This window comes from Fukomys damarensis, unplaced genomic scaffold (genome assembly GCF_012274545.1).
Source record: "Fukomys damarensis isolate Sample0158 unplaced genomic scaffold, DMR_v1.0_HiC HiC_scaffold_1, whole genome shotgun sequence".
NCBI classification, from domain to species: domain Eukaryota; kingdom Metazoa; phylum Chordata; class Mammalia; order Rodentia; family Bathyergidae; genus Fukomys; species Fukomys damarensis.
In genome coordinates, this window is record NW_022900913.1 from 7,946,413 (window position 1) to 7,963,709 (window position 17,297).

Sequence of the window (17,297 nt, forward strand, 5' to 3'; positions counted from 1 at the left end):
GTGTCTATAAACGGACTGACATTTAGACAAGTCCCTTGCTTCTCTTGCTCATTATTGGAAAGATTATAAACCACTTTTGGGAATTGGGCAGATTAAAAAGATCTGTTAGAAAGAAGTGAAGGATGGTCCAGAGAAGGAGTACACTTAAAATAACCCCAAGTAAAATTTAGGAAACTCAGCCCAGAAACTTCAGAGATGGGAGACACCTGCTGTATCATCGTTCCAAAGTCATGACCCAGTTTCCTAGGGGACTCGACTCATCTCTCTTCTGCAGAGCGAAGCCTGTGCACCTGGTGGTTTTAATCAGGCATCGCTTCTCAGTGCAGGAGAGCTAAATATCACCGCAAGATCAGTGGGAGGCTTTCACTCCCATCTACTTGGTAAAGAGCCTTGTTCCAGTTGTGCAGAATTAAGCCTCGCCATGCAAAACTGGATCTGACCCCTTCCGTCTCTGAGATCCCACTCTTCTGGAGGCGGCTGGGCCCTGGCTCCAGCCCTCAGTGAGTCCATCCTGCTTGCCTTTGCTGCTGGCGGTTGAAGGGTGAGGGAAGTACGTTCCCTTGCACAAAGACAGGTTCTGAAGCTACCATCGTTTTTCTGTGGATCCATCTCAGCTTGTGCGCAGCCCAGCTCCATGTCTTCTCATGCTTGAACCTTGCTTTCTCTACTCCTTGCTACCGCAGCCTTGCACGAACCTGTGTGCATCCCCTACAGCCCCTCTCCAAGTCTTTTCTCTCCCCCATGACTGCCATGGTCCACCTTCCCTGAGGGGATCTTGGCCTTGAGAAATTACACTCTTGAGTCCTAAGGGCTCACTGTGCCCCTGTGCCACTTCTCCCCTGCCCTTCTGCAGCACAAGAAGAGCTGCCAGCTCAGAAGCATCGGGCTGGGAAGGAGATGACACTTTTCCTTTCTGGCTACTGCCTGCAGATTTCAGGGCTCCTCCTGTCTTCATGGCCAGTCTGCTCCAATTTCCACCTCTCTCCTAGAGCTGATAGTAAACTTGTCAACGGACAAGGCCACCAAACTAGTGAGGTGTCTTCTGCCCTTAGAGAGACATTGAAGTTCTCCTATCAAGACGTAGGCCCTTGGTGAACTTGGTCCTGGTAATCATCCCCTCAGTTTTGAACGGGGACGACAACTGTGGAGGTCTCCATTTAGGGACTTCTGGGCCAGGAGAAGTGCTGCTCTGGCTCCTCACAGAACTGTCATTCTGATGCCCGAGGCGTCCCTGTCATCTGGGAGCAAGTGCTCTGCCAGATGAGCCTTCTTCTATCTCTTTAGCCCTTGCATAATTGCCACGGCCAGGTCAAGCTTTTGGGAGGCCTGTGAAGGTGCGGACTGGTGCAGGACAAAGAAGGAAAGCAAAGAGAGAAGAGAGGTGGAGGCTAGAGAGAGAGAAAAAATATGAAAGAAAGGGACATCTGTGGCATGGAAGGGCAGATTGCCACTGGCCCAGGCCACCTTGCTGCTCTATCCTGTCCTGTATGCCATGGAGTAAAAAGTGCCACCCAGTCACCTGCCTTGGTGTCTTCAGATGCCTCTGTTCCCGTTGTTCGCTTTCTCCGTATGTGGAAAGACCACGACTCTGACACCCCTGCACCGTGATATACACTGCGTGGAGTCACGTTTGTCCTCTTTGACTGTAATTCTGCCCCAGCCCGTTAGCGGTACTGCCTACCCATTATCTCCTCGGCTGCGGGTGATACATGGTCCTTTCCGTCCAGCACACTGGCTCCATAACTCTTGTCCTGCCCTTTCCACCACCCTTCACGTGTGAAGGACCAAGCTTTCAGGATAATAAAAGAAATGGATTGGGCCGTCTTCTTCCCACGTGAGGGATGGTGCTTGCTGTGGACCACACAGCACAGCCCTCCTTGTGCTGCCTCAGGGTTGTTATCTCGGGGAGCTTCCTCCTCGCCACAGAGTGGACTCCTCCACCGACACTGGGTCCCGGCTCTCACCGCTCGCTTGCCCCTGCTGCATTTAAGCACAGCAAGAGCGCAGATCTCCCTGGAATCAGTTCTCAGGACTCTGGTACTCTTGGCCACAGAAACACCGCACCTTCCCTAAGCACCCGCTCTGCACTGGAAGTTTGCCTGCTCATCTCTGAGGCATCTTACGGCCTGAATGTCCAGGCTAAGGGAAGTCAGGCGGCTGGCTCAAGGACACGGAGCCAAGCAAGTGTTGCAGGGACCCCAGTAAATGCAGGCTGCCTGGCTGCAGAGCCCTTGTAGGAGCTCCATGGAATGTTGTCCACTGTTACCCAGCAGCCAAGTGCAGGCTCTTTTTTAAAATGTGAACAATTTATGATGAAGGCAGAGAAGAGAAATCATTCTAAGGCAATCAACTGAAAAGATGGATAGCACCTTTTTATGAACCATATGAGCTAGAAAGAATCAAGAACAAAATAGAAATTATGAAGCACTCCAAGTGTAGCAGACAGGAACAAGTTTCACTTTTTTTAACATACGCAACGGTTTAAATGGATCCAAGTAAAATTACGATTTCGGGCAAGGGGAAAGGTATGCGTGCTTTTATATCCAGAAATCAATTTCTATGTTCTAATTCAAGAAAGTTAGTGACAAGGTATGGTCACACAGATAGAAGAGGGGGCAGGGGAAGAGAGACAGAGAGAGAGAAACGGTGAGAGAGGACACTAAAGGAGCAGTATCATGAAATCTGAGTCTTCTTTCACAAGTTATAAATGGATGTGTTTTAGATTTCTTTTTTCTGGCAACTTCTATTTTTAAAAATTGAGTATAAATATTACTGTAGGAAGCAGGCAGCTTCCTTGACTCTATGAGGCTGGATTCGAAGCAACTGTAACTCTTCGCTGGCCGTGGATTTACCTTTCTGTGTGCTATACAGGTGGTATTCTAACGCCCTGTTTACCTGCTGTCTGCTGGGTAGGTTGTAGATTCCATAAAGGTAGGTTCTATCTATATATTGGTAAGATTTGGGCCCCCTACTAACATACACCAGGCTAGCAGTAAACATTCTGCATTCCTACTAGAGCTGAAAATTCCATGATTTAAAAATAAAAACGCCTTGTAGGATTTGGGAAGATATGGAAGTTGGGAAGAGGTTTGTTCGAGGTAGGTAAAAACAATCAGGACCGATCTGTTCGGTAACAGTCTGTACCTTGAACAATGCACGTTTGTTATGTCAGATCTTTAGCACTTTCCCCCGACTGTCTGATAGTGAAGCTTATTTTTCATAACAAGAAGTGATCAGGTCAAAAGTCTAAACTGAATTTTTATCCCTGATGTTACTGGCCATTTCTGTTGCAAAGAAACGAATATATGTAAAACCTTTCTGCAGTTTCACATAATCAAGTTTGAGGATGATTTTGGGGATATGGGAAGACGTTGTTTGAGCGAAGGGGCCTATGTTTAAAAGAAAACACATCATTAAATTATTTGGACATTTATGTTCTTATTAAATTAGTTTACATCTTCATTGAATGTAATGGCGTTAGCAACCTGTGATAAAATTTTAAATAATCCCCTTTTGTCACTTGAAAATAAGGAAGTACTTTTAATCCTCGGTGACATCTTACCTTGAGTGCCACTCCAGGGAGCGTGGACATATGTGTGTGTTCCCCCTGTACCCCGCTCTGCTCGTGTGAAGATGAGTGTCCATCCCCTGCCTGCTCTAGTGTGCGCCCAAGAAGTGAGGAAAACTCAGGCAGGAACAGTACAAATGTGTTGAAATTGCAGCAACCCATGACAGCACTTAGCGTTATCCCCAAATCAATGGAGTGTTCTCAACGCTCTTAACTGAGGATGGATTTGCAGAAAGAATGAAGAAAGGAGTTACGGGAAATACGCAAAAGTTATCACCCTCAAGGTACCTCCCGAAGAGGCCTGCAGTCTATATCCATAAGCAAGTTAAGCAAGTTTCTATGGCTGATCATTCGTGTCTAAAACTCAGTCTACAGTGACACTGCCGACAGTGTAGGAGACAGCATGTTAAGCAAGTTTCTATGGCTGATCATTCGTGTCTAAAACTCAGTCTACAGTGACACTGCCGACTGTAGGAGACAGGCAGAAGGCAAGTGTCACTGAAATACTGTATGTCTCCCTGTGCCAGTTGTGCCTCTGCCCCTTAGAGCAGGAGGGCATGCCTACAACTCGAATGGCTCTGCCCACAGCCACATGAACTTCGAGTGGCAGCGAATGACCCAGACCTTCGCTTCACCTCTTCTGTTTCTTCTACTTTCTTTAATTTTTCTTCAGCTGATTTTCTTGCCATCTTAGCTCAGCCTAGCTCTGAATGATTGCCTGTGTGGTTCTCCCCGGTTGAAACTTCGAGATCTGCTGATCCTCAGAGTATCTATAAACACAGTCCTACCCTGGGCCAGGACACTCAGTGGGACATGAGCTCCACCTTAGTGGCTGGAGATCGCCGAGCTGCACCCTGCTCTGTGCTCTTCTGCAGTCCCTCCTTGGGCAGGAGGGGAACCGGAGACTCTCAAGCCCCAGTCACAGAGTAGCAGCAGAAGCCAGGCACAGGGCCTGCATCTGTTGATTCGCACAAGTGAATTTTCCACTTTGTACCTATCAGACCCGGCATCGCTTTGAACAAAACTGAATTTCTTGGCTTCATTATATGAAACTGCATCAAGCACTGTAATTAAGAATGAGAGACGTATGATTTATGACTCTCCCCATATAGGAGATTAATTCTGCCTTTTGCTCAGTGGCCTATCCATTGTGTGAGCAAAGTCAATACCAATAATGAAATAGAGACTGAAGGGGTAAATCAATTCAGTAAAATGCAGTGGAAAGACTGGAGGACAGAGTATATTTGGAAAAGCTTGTGCCTACAAGATTAGTATTTGGACAACAGGTAATTACGGAAATCAATACCTGTATATGAAAACATGACAGGCAGCCATCCGTCACGCAGGGAGAGCCAATTACTGACCATTTGGGCTCTGAGTTAGGATGAGAGAATGGAAGAGGTCTGTGCAGAGGCTTAGAGTCGCATCTATGTGCACACACATGTGTGTGCACACCCACACCTCTCCACGTGCCTGAGTTCCACACCGCTTGCTCACTCTAGATTTGACCGAGGCCTTTTGCATGCGTGCTGTCTTTCCAGCCCCTTACTGACTCCGACTTCACGCTTTCAGCTTGCTATCAGGTGACCTCGGTCCCCACCAGAGCCTTGTTCTCTGTCCCGTCCACCTCACAGATGGAGTGAAGGCAGGCCCTGGAGAATACCAGCCCCTGCTCAGGCGCAGGCTGCTGCAGAGCACCCCGAACAGTGAGTGGGGACTCAGGTGACCAGCAACGAGAGGTACGCACACACAGACATACACTGGTGTATTCATACACTCCTAAGATAACAGGGTAGTGTTAGTGTCTTAATTATATTTTTGTCCAAAAATAGACAAGTGGATACTCCACCACTAGGCACTCATGAAGTCACTTCATTCCCATGAGACTCACAATGAAGGCACTGGGTTCTCTGTTTTAAAGACAACAGGAGAGGTTCCAGCCGACATTGGATCATCATCCCGGTGCAGGTGAGCAAGCAGGTGAGCTGGCCTGGAGGCTGCATGTTTGTGGCATGATGGATGTACTGAGCACCTGTACTCTGCCTCCTTTAGCCACAGGGCACTGATGGTCACCTTGAAATGGCCACAGGTCGGTCTGTGGTCCATCACAGGGCCACATCGCTGCTGAGAGTCCTCAAGACCAGCCCACGAGCAAGTACACAGAGCCAGTTAGATAAATGACTTCAAATGCCCTGGGCCATGATCCTTGTACAGCCTAAGTGGGTGACTCCTCATAGTGAAGAGTCTTGCTCTATTTTCAGATGCTTGACTCCTGATAGTTTTCAAGCTCCTCCCCTCCCTCTTTGCCTTCTGGCCCCATCTGAGCAACAGTTTGAGTTATGCCTCTTGGGGTAGATCAAGCCGCACAGACCCTGTCCACACGCGTGAACCCACACCCCAGCCACCATGGAATCCCAGCAAGTTTCCTTTCTGCAGCTCTCAGAGCCATCTGCGCTCTACCTGTCAGCACCCAGCCATCCCCAACAGCCTCTGACTTCGTGCTGCACCCTCTTGTATCCTCTTAGCGTGCAGGTGATGTCACTCTTAACACTAGCCTGAATTCGGGGACCAGGCCCACTTTCAGAGGAGCACCACAAGTCTCCTGAACCAACTTCCTGATAACAGTGGAATAAAATCCTTGCATGACCACTGGAGAAACTTTCCAAGCTACGATTTCCAAATCATTATGTGATGCTGTGTGACCTCCTAATCAGAAATCCGTCCTTCTTTATTTGTGACCATTTCATTTTCTATTAAAAACAGTGAATGCCTAAGATGAATTCCAAATGGAATAAGACCTTAATGTATTTTAGGTTATTTTAAGAATAAGTGTTTCATCACATTTTAAATTTACTTTAATTGGTTTTCTATGTCTCAACTTTGGCATAACTGACATTTAGGGTTGGATAATTCTGGGTTGGAGGGTCTGCCCTGTACACTGTTGGATGTTCTATAGTATTTCTGATCACTACTCAGGAAATAACCCCAAAATGTGTCTGGCCATCCAATGTAATGGAGGGGCAATGTCATTCCTGGCAAGAACCATGATTCTGTATATTCATTTTACAAAGAAATGTGACTTTTCTGATAAGAACGGGTACAAGGCAAGTCTTCAGCAGTCCCACCGGAAGAAAGATAGAACAAAGATGAGAAGCTGCACAGCCATACACATCCAAATGCCAGTAAGCAAAATCTATAATAAATTGCAATTATGTCTTCAAATCTCTTCTTTCCACTCTTAAACTAATTTAGGCTCATCTTCAAAATTGCTTCCATGTTATGGAGATGACTTGTTACAGTTTATAAAATCTTTTTTTAAAAATTTGATTACTCAGCCACTTGCATGCAAATGTTTGTCCCTTATCTTTTTAAAAAAAAATCTGAGTTAGCTGCAGTGAACTCAGTGATTTTGCAGAAATGTTACACACCAACATGTGCTATGCATATTCCCAAAGCATAGAACCTGCTAAGAATCATGGATGTGCTGGACACAGACGACATAGGTGCTTTAACGGATCACGTATACTCATTTTATACTGACTGTTATCTTTGTCAATGGCTCAAAACTTTTGGTCGTAAGACAAATTCAGTTTATTGCCTAAAACCTCATTTTATCAGCAAGTTCTCCAAGAAGGACAGGACCTAGCATATACTGACTGCAGTCTGAACGGATGATAATCGATGTTCTGTGTTGTTTTAGAATTTATGGGCAGCGATTTGTTGGAGCGATGGCACTGGGTGAAGGAAGCGAGAGCACACGGTGCGTGACACCAACTCTTCCATCTCTGCTGATGCTGCTGTGCATCGCTGGCCCCGCGATTGTCAGCATTCAAATAAATTTATAAGAAGGAAGCGGGCATAGATACGTCAGTCAGATAAATGGTGCTATGCTTCAGTCTTAACCACAGGCGTGAAGGACAAAAGCATAACTAGTTTTCTTATACGTTTCTGCCTTTTGCATTACTCCAAAAAATCTAAGGCTTTTAAGCAGACACCGTTCATATGAAGATCTGAGCAGCACTCACCTCAGCTTTGATTTTATTGTCTCCGAAGCAGAGGTGCTGTAAGTAGGCTGCAGCATTGGACTGGACGGAAGGAAACTGATGTTGCAACATCTGGATCACTTCAGGCAGTTCTGGGTCTCTCCACCCAAACTCTCTGAGCAAAAGGAAGACAGGAGGTTATGAGAAAATCCCTGTCACTCTGCCAACACAGGGTTAATGCATGCATGCACTGTGCTTATTACTTACAAGGAAATATTTCAGAATGATTGCTCTGGTTTTCTTACACATAAATCCATTTAAGAGAGGCCCCCCAACCCCCAAAACATCCTGAGTAAATACTTTTCAGGGTATACAATATTGATCACAGAAATTACACAGGTAATTTTTTTGGCATATTTTGAGACAAGGTCTCACTTTGTAGCATAGGCTGGCCTTAAATTTGTGGCAATCCTCCTACCTCAGCCTCCCAAGTGGTGGGATTACAGACATGTGCCACCACACCTGATATGTATATATATATAAATTTTAAATGTGTCATCTGAAGTTCTATGTTTATGGAGACTATGAAAAAAAAACTTAAAATAGCACATAGTTTTCAATGAATATATATCTTTTTCATTTTCATTTGGGGTTAAATATATCATTTATAGAGATCACATTTTTCTAATATATTATTTCAGCAGACTGATTGAGCTACACAATTTAATTATCAGAGAAGAGAAAATATGATCAGATGGATGCAATCCAAAATGCTGTGATAGGTAATTTAATATCATCATTTTCATTATTTTCAAAATCTCTTGTAAAAATAGAGCAACGCCAGCCCTGCAAAAAAAAAGAAAAAAAAGAAAAAAGAAAAGAACAAAATTGATTCTCTAAGTGATTCTCTAGGGAAAAGAGCATACCATAGGAGCAAGACAACTTTATAAATGGAAATTATTTAGTTAAAGAGTGAGGCTTATTCACAGAATATAAACAAATTTATGGACTGTACATTCCCTAACTATACCCTTCTTTTTACAGCTGAGCTACTACAAGAAGCTGGTTGTTTATTTAATCTTAAGAAATGTGCTCTAAAATATTTAAGTCTATTCTAAAACTAAGCTTGATCACACCATTATGAAAATAAAACTCTTGTGAAATCCCTCAGCTCAATCAGTTGGACTATGATGCTAACAGGTCTAATACCCTGGATTCTGTTCTTACAGCAGGGAGCCAATTTTTAACAGAGAAATAAAAAAAGCAACCTCTGAGACCACAGATAAAAACCTGACCCCACAAGCCACAAAAGGGTTCCATTTCTCTGAGAGATGGGCCGGACAAGAAATGAGATGGCTTTGCAGTGACTGGTGCTACTCCTCACCAAATAATTCTAAACCATCTGTCCAGCTGAGGTGGGGTCCCGCTGGGCAGAGGAACCACGAAAAATAGGAAGAGGAGGACTTGCCAATTCATTGATTCTAATCTCTTCTCTCTACCTTTCCTTTAGCACAATGGTAGAGTTGTCAAGCAAACCTTGGAACATATTGGTACTTCCTTTACAGTGACCCGAGACAACAGGAAATAGGGAAACTTTTGAAGTGGCTCCGTTTTTATTGGGAAGACAAAGCGTTTGATTTTATGTGCACCGAGTGTTTAGTAAATCTGCATACCACTCCAGGAAGATGCATGCGTGTTCTCCAGAAGGCATGCAACACTTTAATGTACTAGCTGAGAAACAGCCTTATGTGACTGTGGACACCATGCCCTTCTGGGCCATGTGATTGTGGTAGAAAACAATTATGGACTGAAAAATGTGAAGGTGGTGTTTTGCTCAAATTCAATTTCCTTTTTTCCCCTTTTTTGCTTGATTCCAAGCCGTTTCTGCCACACCAAGATAGTGTGGGTCTCCTCCTCACAATGGCTCTCTAAATGTTATTCATTATACAAACTAGATAAAAACCAAGTTTAGTCTCTGAATTAAAACCAAGAGTGTTCTGTAGAGACAGAGATGGCTCAGACGAATTCAGGTAAGCCTGTGTTTGGGAAAGTGATCATTAGTGAAGACCTCCTCTCTGTTTTCTTACCCAGATGGTAAACGCTTTATGAGGCAATGGCTTATAGGGCTTATATTAAGAACTCAAGGAGACAAATCTTAGGGGCTCTTGAAGATCTGTACGGACAGGTGCATAACACAATGCACCCTAAATTCAGATGAGTCAGATGAAGACGAGTCCAGTAGGGATCTCAACTCTCCCCTGGCTGGATAAAAAGGGCTCTTACCAGATCTACCCTTCCCCACCCACAAACCTCTGAAGTCCCAAACACTCCGTTCCATCCCCACTTCTGCCCCCAAAGACCCAATTTTTCCTCTGTGGACCAATCTATTGACTGCCAGTCAGTGAGTCACCTTCCACCTTGCTGCTATTCCCACCTACATCTAAGTAGTCAATCGGAACTTGACCTGCCACTTCCTTCGAATGCCCAGTGACTTCCATTTTCCTTATGAGAGAAACCAGGATATTCCTCAGGCCTCTCTTCCTGCTGGACATACCCACCCCAGCCTTGGTGGCTGTCCTCTTGCCACCCACCCGTCAGTTCTCAGCACAAGTAGACAGGTGTGCCTCTCCCAACTCCTCCCAACTCTGCTTCTCAGTAATGGTAGTGGCGTGAACATGGGATTTGTCAACAAAATAACCCAAAACGTTGAGAACCAGAACATCTGGCTTTGAACCTTCTATCCCATAAGGAGAGGATAGTCTCACAGTCTTGGCTGGCTTTGACTTCCATGAATCAAACACTGAAGATAATAACCACAGATCTCACAGGATTTCCTTTCACATGACACCATAAAATAACATACGTGTAAATACGCAGTAAAACTGTTCAGAGACAGATCTATCCTAATCATTGCCACTGTAGGAATGGTACAAGGGGTTACTTTTCTTCAGCATTCTCATAGCACTGTTTCAGTTTTGAAGCCTCACAACCTCTTACAGACATATATCCACTTGAATGTTATATTTATTTGAAGAAATGCAAGTGTAAAGAGAGACGCTGCTCTATCTTGTAGTGAAGTTTGCTATTTTGAAACAATATCCTTTCCTCCTACTTCCCCTATGGAGGGACTCTGCTCTATTGGGCACAATTCTTCGAATGTTAGCCAGATGTGACTCAAATCCTGCTGCCCGAAGAACTCTCTGGATCCTGGAGCTCGTGTCCAAGGCTTCCCTGCAGCTGAACCCCTACGGCTGGCATGGGAGATGCCGACAGAGTGGACACTCCATCCACCTGTCCCGGTTAAGAATTGTCCCTCTGGAGCTCGGGGGTGGCTGGCGATCTCAGATGCAGCCGACACACTCGGTGTGGCTTCCGATAATTAAAAAGAGAGAAGAGTAAGAAGGACCACCCATAATTCTGAAGAAGAAGCTGAACTCAACTTTCATCTGTTACTGGGCTTCACCTTGGAAATGTTAATGGAACCGGAGGAGAATATGCAAATGCAACCTTTTCTCCACTGAAACTTGTCACAGGACCAACAATATTGTGACTAAGCCCTCACTCATAGATGGACTGTCTGAGCTGCTAAAGTCACAGAGCCTGGTGCACAGCTAAACAGCAAACCCTTTGAAATTCTTCGTGATACTAGGCCAGCACAGAATCCAAAGAGTCAGTGGACTGTCACAATATTTGACCGGGTTTCCTGAAGGAAGAGAGTACGAGGATGTCTTGGGTGTCCTCATGAATGTAGAATTTGCTTGTCAAAAACTTTCAGGTGGAGGGTACAGTGCTCACTCGGCAACCTTTACACCTTCCGTTAGGGGCTTGACAGCTCCATGGACACCACGAGGGCGCACAGAATCTCAACTCTTCTTAAACTCTGGAACTGTCACAGTTGTAAAGACCATACGGACTTTGACGTCTACATCCACAGTCTTGAGAAAAACTGTTTTGTTTTTACATCGCCTTGAAACCGGGAGAAGCTGAAGGATGCTAGATATAAGGAAGTCAGGGAGAAGGAATCCATTAATAACACAAAGGAGAAATTTTAGTTCTTCCTGACCAAAAGGCTCACAAGGGTCTTCCGCTGATGTGTGCCCAGCTTCTGGGAGGCTTCACAGGCAGCCCTGCCAATGGGGCAGAGCTGAGAGAGGAGAGAAGGGACTGTTCTTGTTAATTAAGAGAAAGGACAGCACAGAGAGCCACAGGGGGCAGTAAGGGGCCTGTGAGGCACAGATGGGCGGTGGATCAAGGCACAGAAGCCCCTGGGAATGGCAGCTTCTCTCTCCAAGGACCATGGGAGCCACTGAGAGTTTGAAGTGAGCAAATGGCAGAGTCCCACTGGCAGCTTAGACTGGAAAGATCTATACCGGACCACAGGAGCACTCTGATGACGGTCATACGGAAGCAGGCATCTGTCAGAGTTCGACAAGTGCAGGCCTCACAGGGTGCATTGCCGCCTATGGGTTGTACCGCAGGAAGCTGTTTATGAGGGGAACCTCAGGCCCTGTGCTGGCAGGCTCTGGGGGCAGCGGAGGCAGGCACCAGGCAGCTGCTGAGAAACGGGGTATCTGGGTGTGCTGTGCGTTCAGGCAGAGGTGGCAGACCCTTGCTGGGCGCATGTGGGGGGAGCAGAGACGGACCCCAGCCCCCAGCCTCTCTGCTTCTCCCCCCACGTAAAGTGCGTGCCGGACTCTGGTCCAGGGGAGCAGGAGGGGCAGCCACACTACCCGTGGGGATTGGGGTCTAGTATTTCAGGAGGGGCGCTCTGCACTGGCAAGTTTGTTACTGGCTGCTGAAGTACAGAGAAACAGCAAAATAATGAGAAAATTGGTTATTTCTGAACTCTAATACATACAAAGTAACTGAAATGAATCTTAGCCAAGCACTGACTTTTCCCAATTTGTTTCATTAGAAGTTGAGAAGGAAAAATAATGGAAAATGATTATCAGAATTTATGGTATTATTTTTCATTTTAATCACATGTAGCTGTTTTATTATCAATGAAGACCTAAACAGTCTAAAAGACCATTAGATTACCAAGGATATTACCAACTATATCATAATAACCTGTACAATGTAAATTAAGTTTAAAATATTGTTTATTTATTCATTAATGCTACTAGGAGATTTTTCAAGGAAAATATGTTCCAGCAGGAAAGATTGACTTCATACACGCTCAAATGAATAAAATCTACTTCTATCCTGACAGGTCCTGTTTGGTGACAACGGCCCAAGGGAAAAGGCTGAAAATTAGTACACATAAAGTTTCCCTTGTAAACCATAAAGCTTTTATGGAAAATGTTTATATTCCAAGCTAAGCCTCCATTTGAAAATTAACCATCCATGGCTTTCACAGAAAACCACTTAGGCCCTTGGCCCTCAACGGGAAAAGGAAGGAAGGGATCTGGTGTTTAGGGTGCCCGGAGTAGAAACGCAGGATCTGAGGACTTGGATCAACAAGTTTTTACTCTGTTGGTGTCAGAGAAGAACAAAGCTTTGCCTTAGGATTAGATGAGGAACTTGAAAACATATCACAAAGGTCTTATTCACCCTCGTAATATCACACACACACATTATACGTGTGCACACACATACACGTCTAGCTGGATGCACGTGTTATAGTGTTATAGTGTTTTATACACACATTTATATAATGCACATATACACTCATTTTCAAAGGGAGCTTAGTGCACTACATGTACTGTGTCTAAGTCACAGACGAAGCACACTGTCGTATGAATAAGGTAATCGTGTCACCTGGCAGTCATCAGTAAACCGTAACAATGTACCACTTGCTGAGCCTGTCTGTGAAGTCTTCTGGTCCTCTGCAGGACTCACGGTGATCCAAGGCAGGTGTGTTCTAATCACTCGAACACTGTGTCTTAGGCATCTTGGTTTCAGGAAGTGAGGACCTGTCCTGAGGCACCAATCGTGACCCCCTAACAGTGCAGCTTTGAACACACTCCGGGGCCTGATTGTAAAGCAGACTTCAGTCCTGACTATAACGTTTCAAACAATATGCATGGCTGATCTGGGGCTGGGAAATCGTTCTAGCATATCTCACACAAACGATTTCATCTTCATCATCTTATTTTAGTTTTCCAAAGAATATCAACTCAATTCATTTCAGATAACAGAAGAAGAAATATTTCCTTTAAAGAAAATCTTAACGGAATATAATAGAATTTCATGTACTTTGGTGTAAAATTGGGTCATTCTGCTCCTCAAGTCTTCTAGCCTCTAGTCCAAACACTGGTTCTTGCTTTCAGATTACAGCATGCAGAACTGCCTAACAGGAAAGCACAGTATTTAAGGAGGGAGTGGGTCCCTAATTGTCTGGATTTATGAATTAATTTCCTGTAGCACACAGGTCAGTGAGATGGTATTTGGGAAGAGTAAACTTCAAAAGCGAGTTGTTAACCATGTTAGTGCCATTTACCCGGGGCCATCTACCCTCAGGATCACATCTGTGGCTGCATGAAGTCGATCTACTCATAACGAGAAAGAATCCACACCACAGGGAACCATGGGTTATTCACAAAAGATGGTACTGGAAAAGATCTGCGTGCTTTGGCTTGTGTTAAGTGATCTGGGGCAGATGCAACGTAGAGGAACTTTTTCTGAAGTGGGTCATCCAGGGTGTGGGCAGACCATGCAGGTGGCGACTCAAGGCTTCTCTAGGAGGGGGAAGGACAGGGCAGTGCTCAACATGTGGCTGAGAAACAGCCGATGCACCAGCCAGGCAGAGGAGTCCTGTGGTCATTTCCTCGTGGTCTGGATGACATTCACGTTTATCTCTGTTTAGAGATGATACATGACTTGTCAGATCGCAGACAGGCTTGGTGGCCTTGTCCGAGGCTGGGAGAGGGGAAGTGCTTACGTTCCACAGGAAACGTCAGGACCTGCCAATGGTACGGCTGGCTCGGGGTACCAGCGCTCACTCCTTCTCTCATCAGTGGGCATGGGGAACCCATGGCCAAGATGGGGTGGGGGCTGGAAGGCAGGGGGTGCTGAGGGGAATGCAAGTCACCACCTCTGCAGCTTCCTCCCCAGGTTACACCCTGTCCCAATGTGACAACGAATGACAAGGTAAAAAAAGGAAGGAAGGAAGGAAGAACAAGAAAGAGAAAGAACGAAAGAAAGAGAAAAGGAATCCATTACAATAAATATCTTCAGTTATCATAGTATCCTGAAGTCTCTGGTGCCTGGGATAACAAAAAATAGAGAACAATTTCTATCCAATCCTAATAAATAATGCTGTTTGGAATGCCTGGCACAGTGTCTCTAGAAGAGACTCTGAGCTAGTAGGCCATGTCAGGCTAGCTGTGAGATTTTCAGCAAGTTTGTCTCTTGTTTTGTTTGTATTGGGGATTGAGCCCAGGGTCTTCACAATGAGCTCTACCCGCAGCCCTTTTTACTTTTTATTTTGAGGCGGGGTTTCACTAAGTTGCCCAGACTGGACTCAAATGCGTGATCCTCCTGCCTCAGCCTCCCAGAGAGCTGAAATTATAGGTGTGTACCACCAAACCCAACATTTCAGCAAATCTTTTCAACACCTCTAGGCTTCTGTTTTCTTAATAATAAAATGAAGGCTGGACATGGTGGTGCATGCCTGTAAACCCAGCACTCTGGAGGCTGAGGCAGGAGGATGGCTGAGAACACAAGGTCAGCCTGGCTACATAGTTCAAGGCCAGCTTGAATTACATAGCAAAACCCTGTCTCAAAAAAATCAAAATAAGTAAAAAATAAATAAATGAAGACAGTATTATTGTCTAAACATAATAGGATGACTGTAAGGAGAGCATAGAATAGTCAATGTAAGAAAACACAGATCTCACATGTACTGGGCATCGGTACAAACGATGACTGTGACCAGCAGTAATTGTCTCCACCCAAGGGCTAACTAGCAACAAAGAAGGCAACACCCAGGAAGAAAGGGAGCAGCAGAAACTCTTCTATTCCCTTTCCCAGAAGCTTTTCTATATGTCCAGAGGTCCTATACTGGGCATCTCAGAGTTTAAAGAGTATTTTATTTGTGTTTTTTTTTTTCAAAAAGAAGAAAATGAAATCAACCAGTTGTTTTGCCTCTGTGAAACCCCACTGTGTCTGTCTAACTCCTTTTGTGTCTCGTTTATTTTGAAACCTGGCAGACAGCTAGTCTGACACTTCAGGGCAACTTCTGAAGGTTGCCATCACAGACCACACTGCGCTAACCTGAAATACATTAGGGACAGGAGGGAGCCTGTGGGATGCTAGTGGGTTTAACTGCGAGGACAGGCAAACAACTAGGACAACAATCTCCATTTAATTAGGTCTACAGTTATTAATGGCCACGTCAAAAAGAAACCCTAACATATCCAGCCACAGGTACTGTTTTCAGTTTGCCCTTAGAGAAATTCTAAGAAATATATGAGTTTTTTTCTCATCTTTACTCTTAAGAAGCAGGAAAAAAAAAAAAAGACTTCACTTTCTGAGCAGCCATTCACAATTGCTTTCTTTCTTTTCCAGGCATTAAATGCAAGGAATGCCTTAGCTATTTTCTTTGATCGTGTTTCATAGCACTTGTGATACAAAATTATTAACTTCCCTCCATGCCCGTGTCTGGAGTTTTCTAAATATAAAATATGGAGGATAATTTCGTGCTTCAATTTGAACAACACAACCAACAATGGATATTTATTAGCAGTCGTGCAGACCACGAGTCAAGGGTGTGTGAAGCTAACTGAATACCACTGTGCTAGGTGGATTCTCACAGCTGTGTGAGTGAATAAATCAGCACACTTCCCTTTAAGGAGTAATATAACAATGACAAAATTCATTCAAGGTCACAGTGTCCAATTTACCTCCAACTTCTACCCTTATACACCTTAGACTAGATATTGCCCCACTGTGACCCTAACTCTAGTAGGATGGTTGTGATTAGCCTGAAAATTAACTGAAAGTTTGAAATGAATTTAAAGTTATTTTGTGCTATTGTTGCTGTAAAATTTAAAATGAGCAGAGGAGTAGTAGACAGGGCAGACAGGAGAGGTTTGGATGTAGGAAAGAGAGCAAGTGATGGGTAAATACAGCTTTTTCATGCCTTTAACAATAGCATATCCACCGGGCTAGGGATTTAGCTCAGTGGGTCTGCTGCCTGCCTCAAGAGCACAAGGACCTGAGCTCAATCCCTGGTACTAACCGCCCCACCAAAACAAACAAACAAAAAGACCCCAAAACAACAACAACAAGAAAACCACACCAAAAAAACAAAAGCATATCCATTATTTCCATTTTTCTTTGTGAGAAGTGGCTGGAACAAAGATTTCCTGCTGCTTGACTTTTAAAAATTCACAAAGTTCCTGACTTTATTGGCTCAAATGGCTCTTTGGGTTTCTGTAAGTGTTTCATGTCCCCCTGGGCCAAAAGACATACACAACAACTCCATTTAGTAGATGCCTAGGTCTGAGCAACTTGGGAATTATCTATGTCCCAAATTTAGTGCTTTTGGATACTTCACAACTCCTCAAAGCTGGAATCTGACCATGCCATCTTCATTTTTCTCTATTTTGATTGGCCATTTGCTTTTTTACCCCAGAAACTCGGGAAAATCAAAGGCTGACATCATCAAAAGGAATGCAGCACATCAAGGTTTGGTATGGAACTTGGGCTCATAATTCACTTGGTGCACGCCAACACACACTCTTCTCCTCCCCTGGAGAGTGGAAAATGTCCCCCCACTGAGTCCCTGAGTTTGCCATGTG

At 44.7% G+C, this 17,297-nt stretch overlaps 1 protein-coding gene across 2 annotated transcripts in view; it reads right to left on the minus strand.

Annotated features, from left to right (window-relative positions):
- The window catches only part of Ctnnd2 (catenin delta 2), a 376,658-nt gene that overhangs the window by 237,687 nt on the left and 121,674 nt on the right, over window positions 1-17,297 (minus strand). For both annotated transcript variants that reach the window (XM_010611978.2, XM_010611974.2), the window contains exon 4: window positions 7,594-7,726. In XM_010611978.2, coding sequence (XP_010610280.1) covers window positions 7,594-7,726 — 133 coding nt within the window. The remainder of the gene's footprint in view (window positions 1-7,593; window positions 7,727-17,297) is intronic.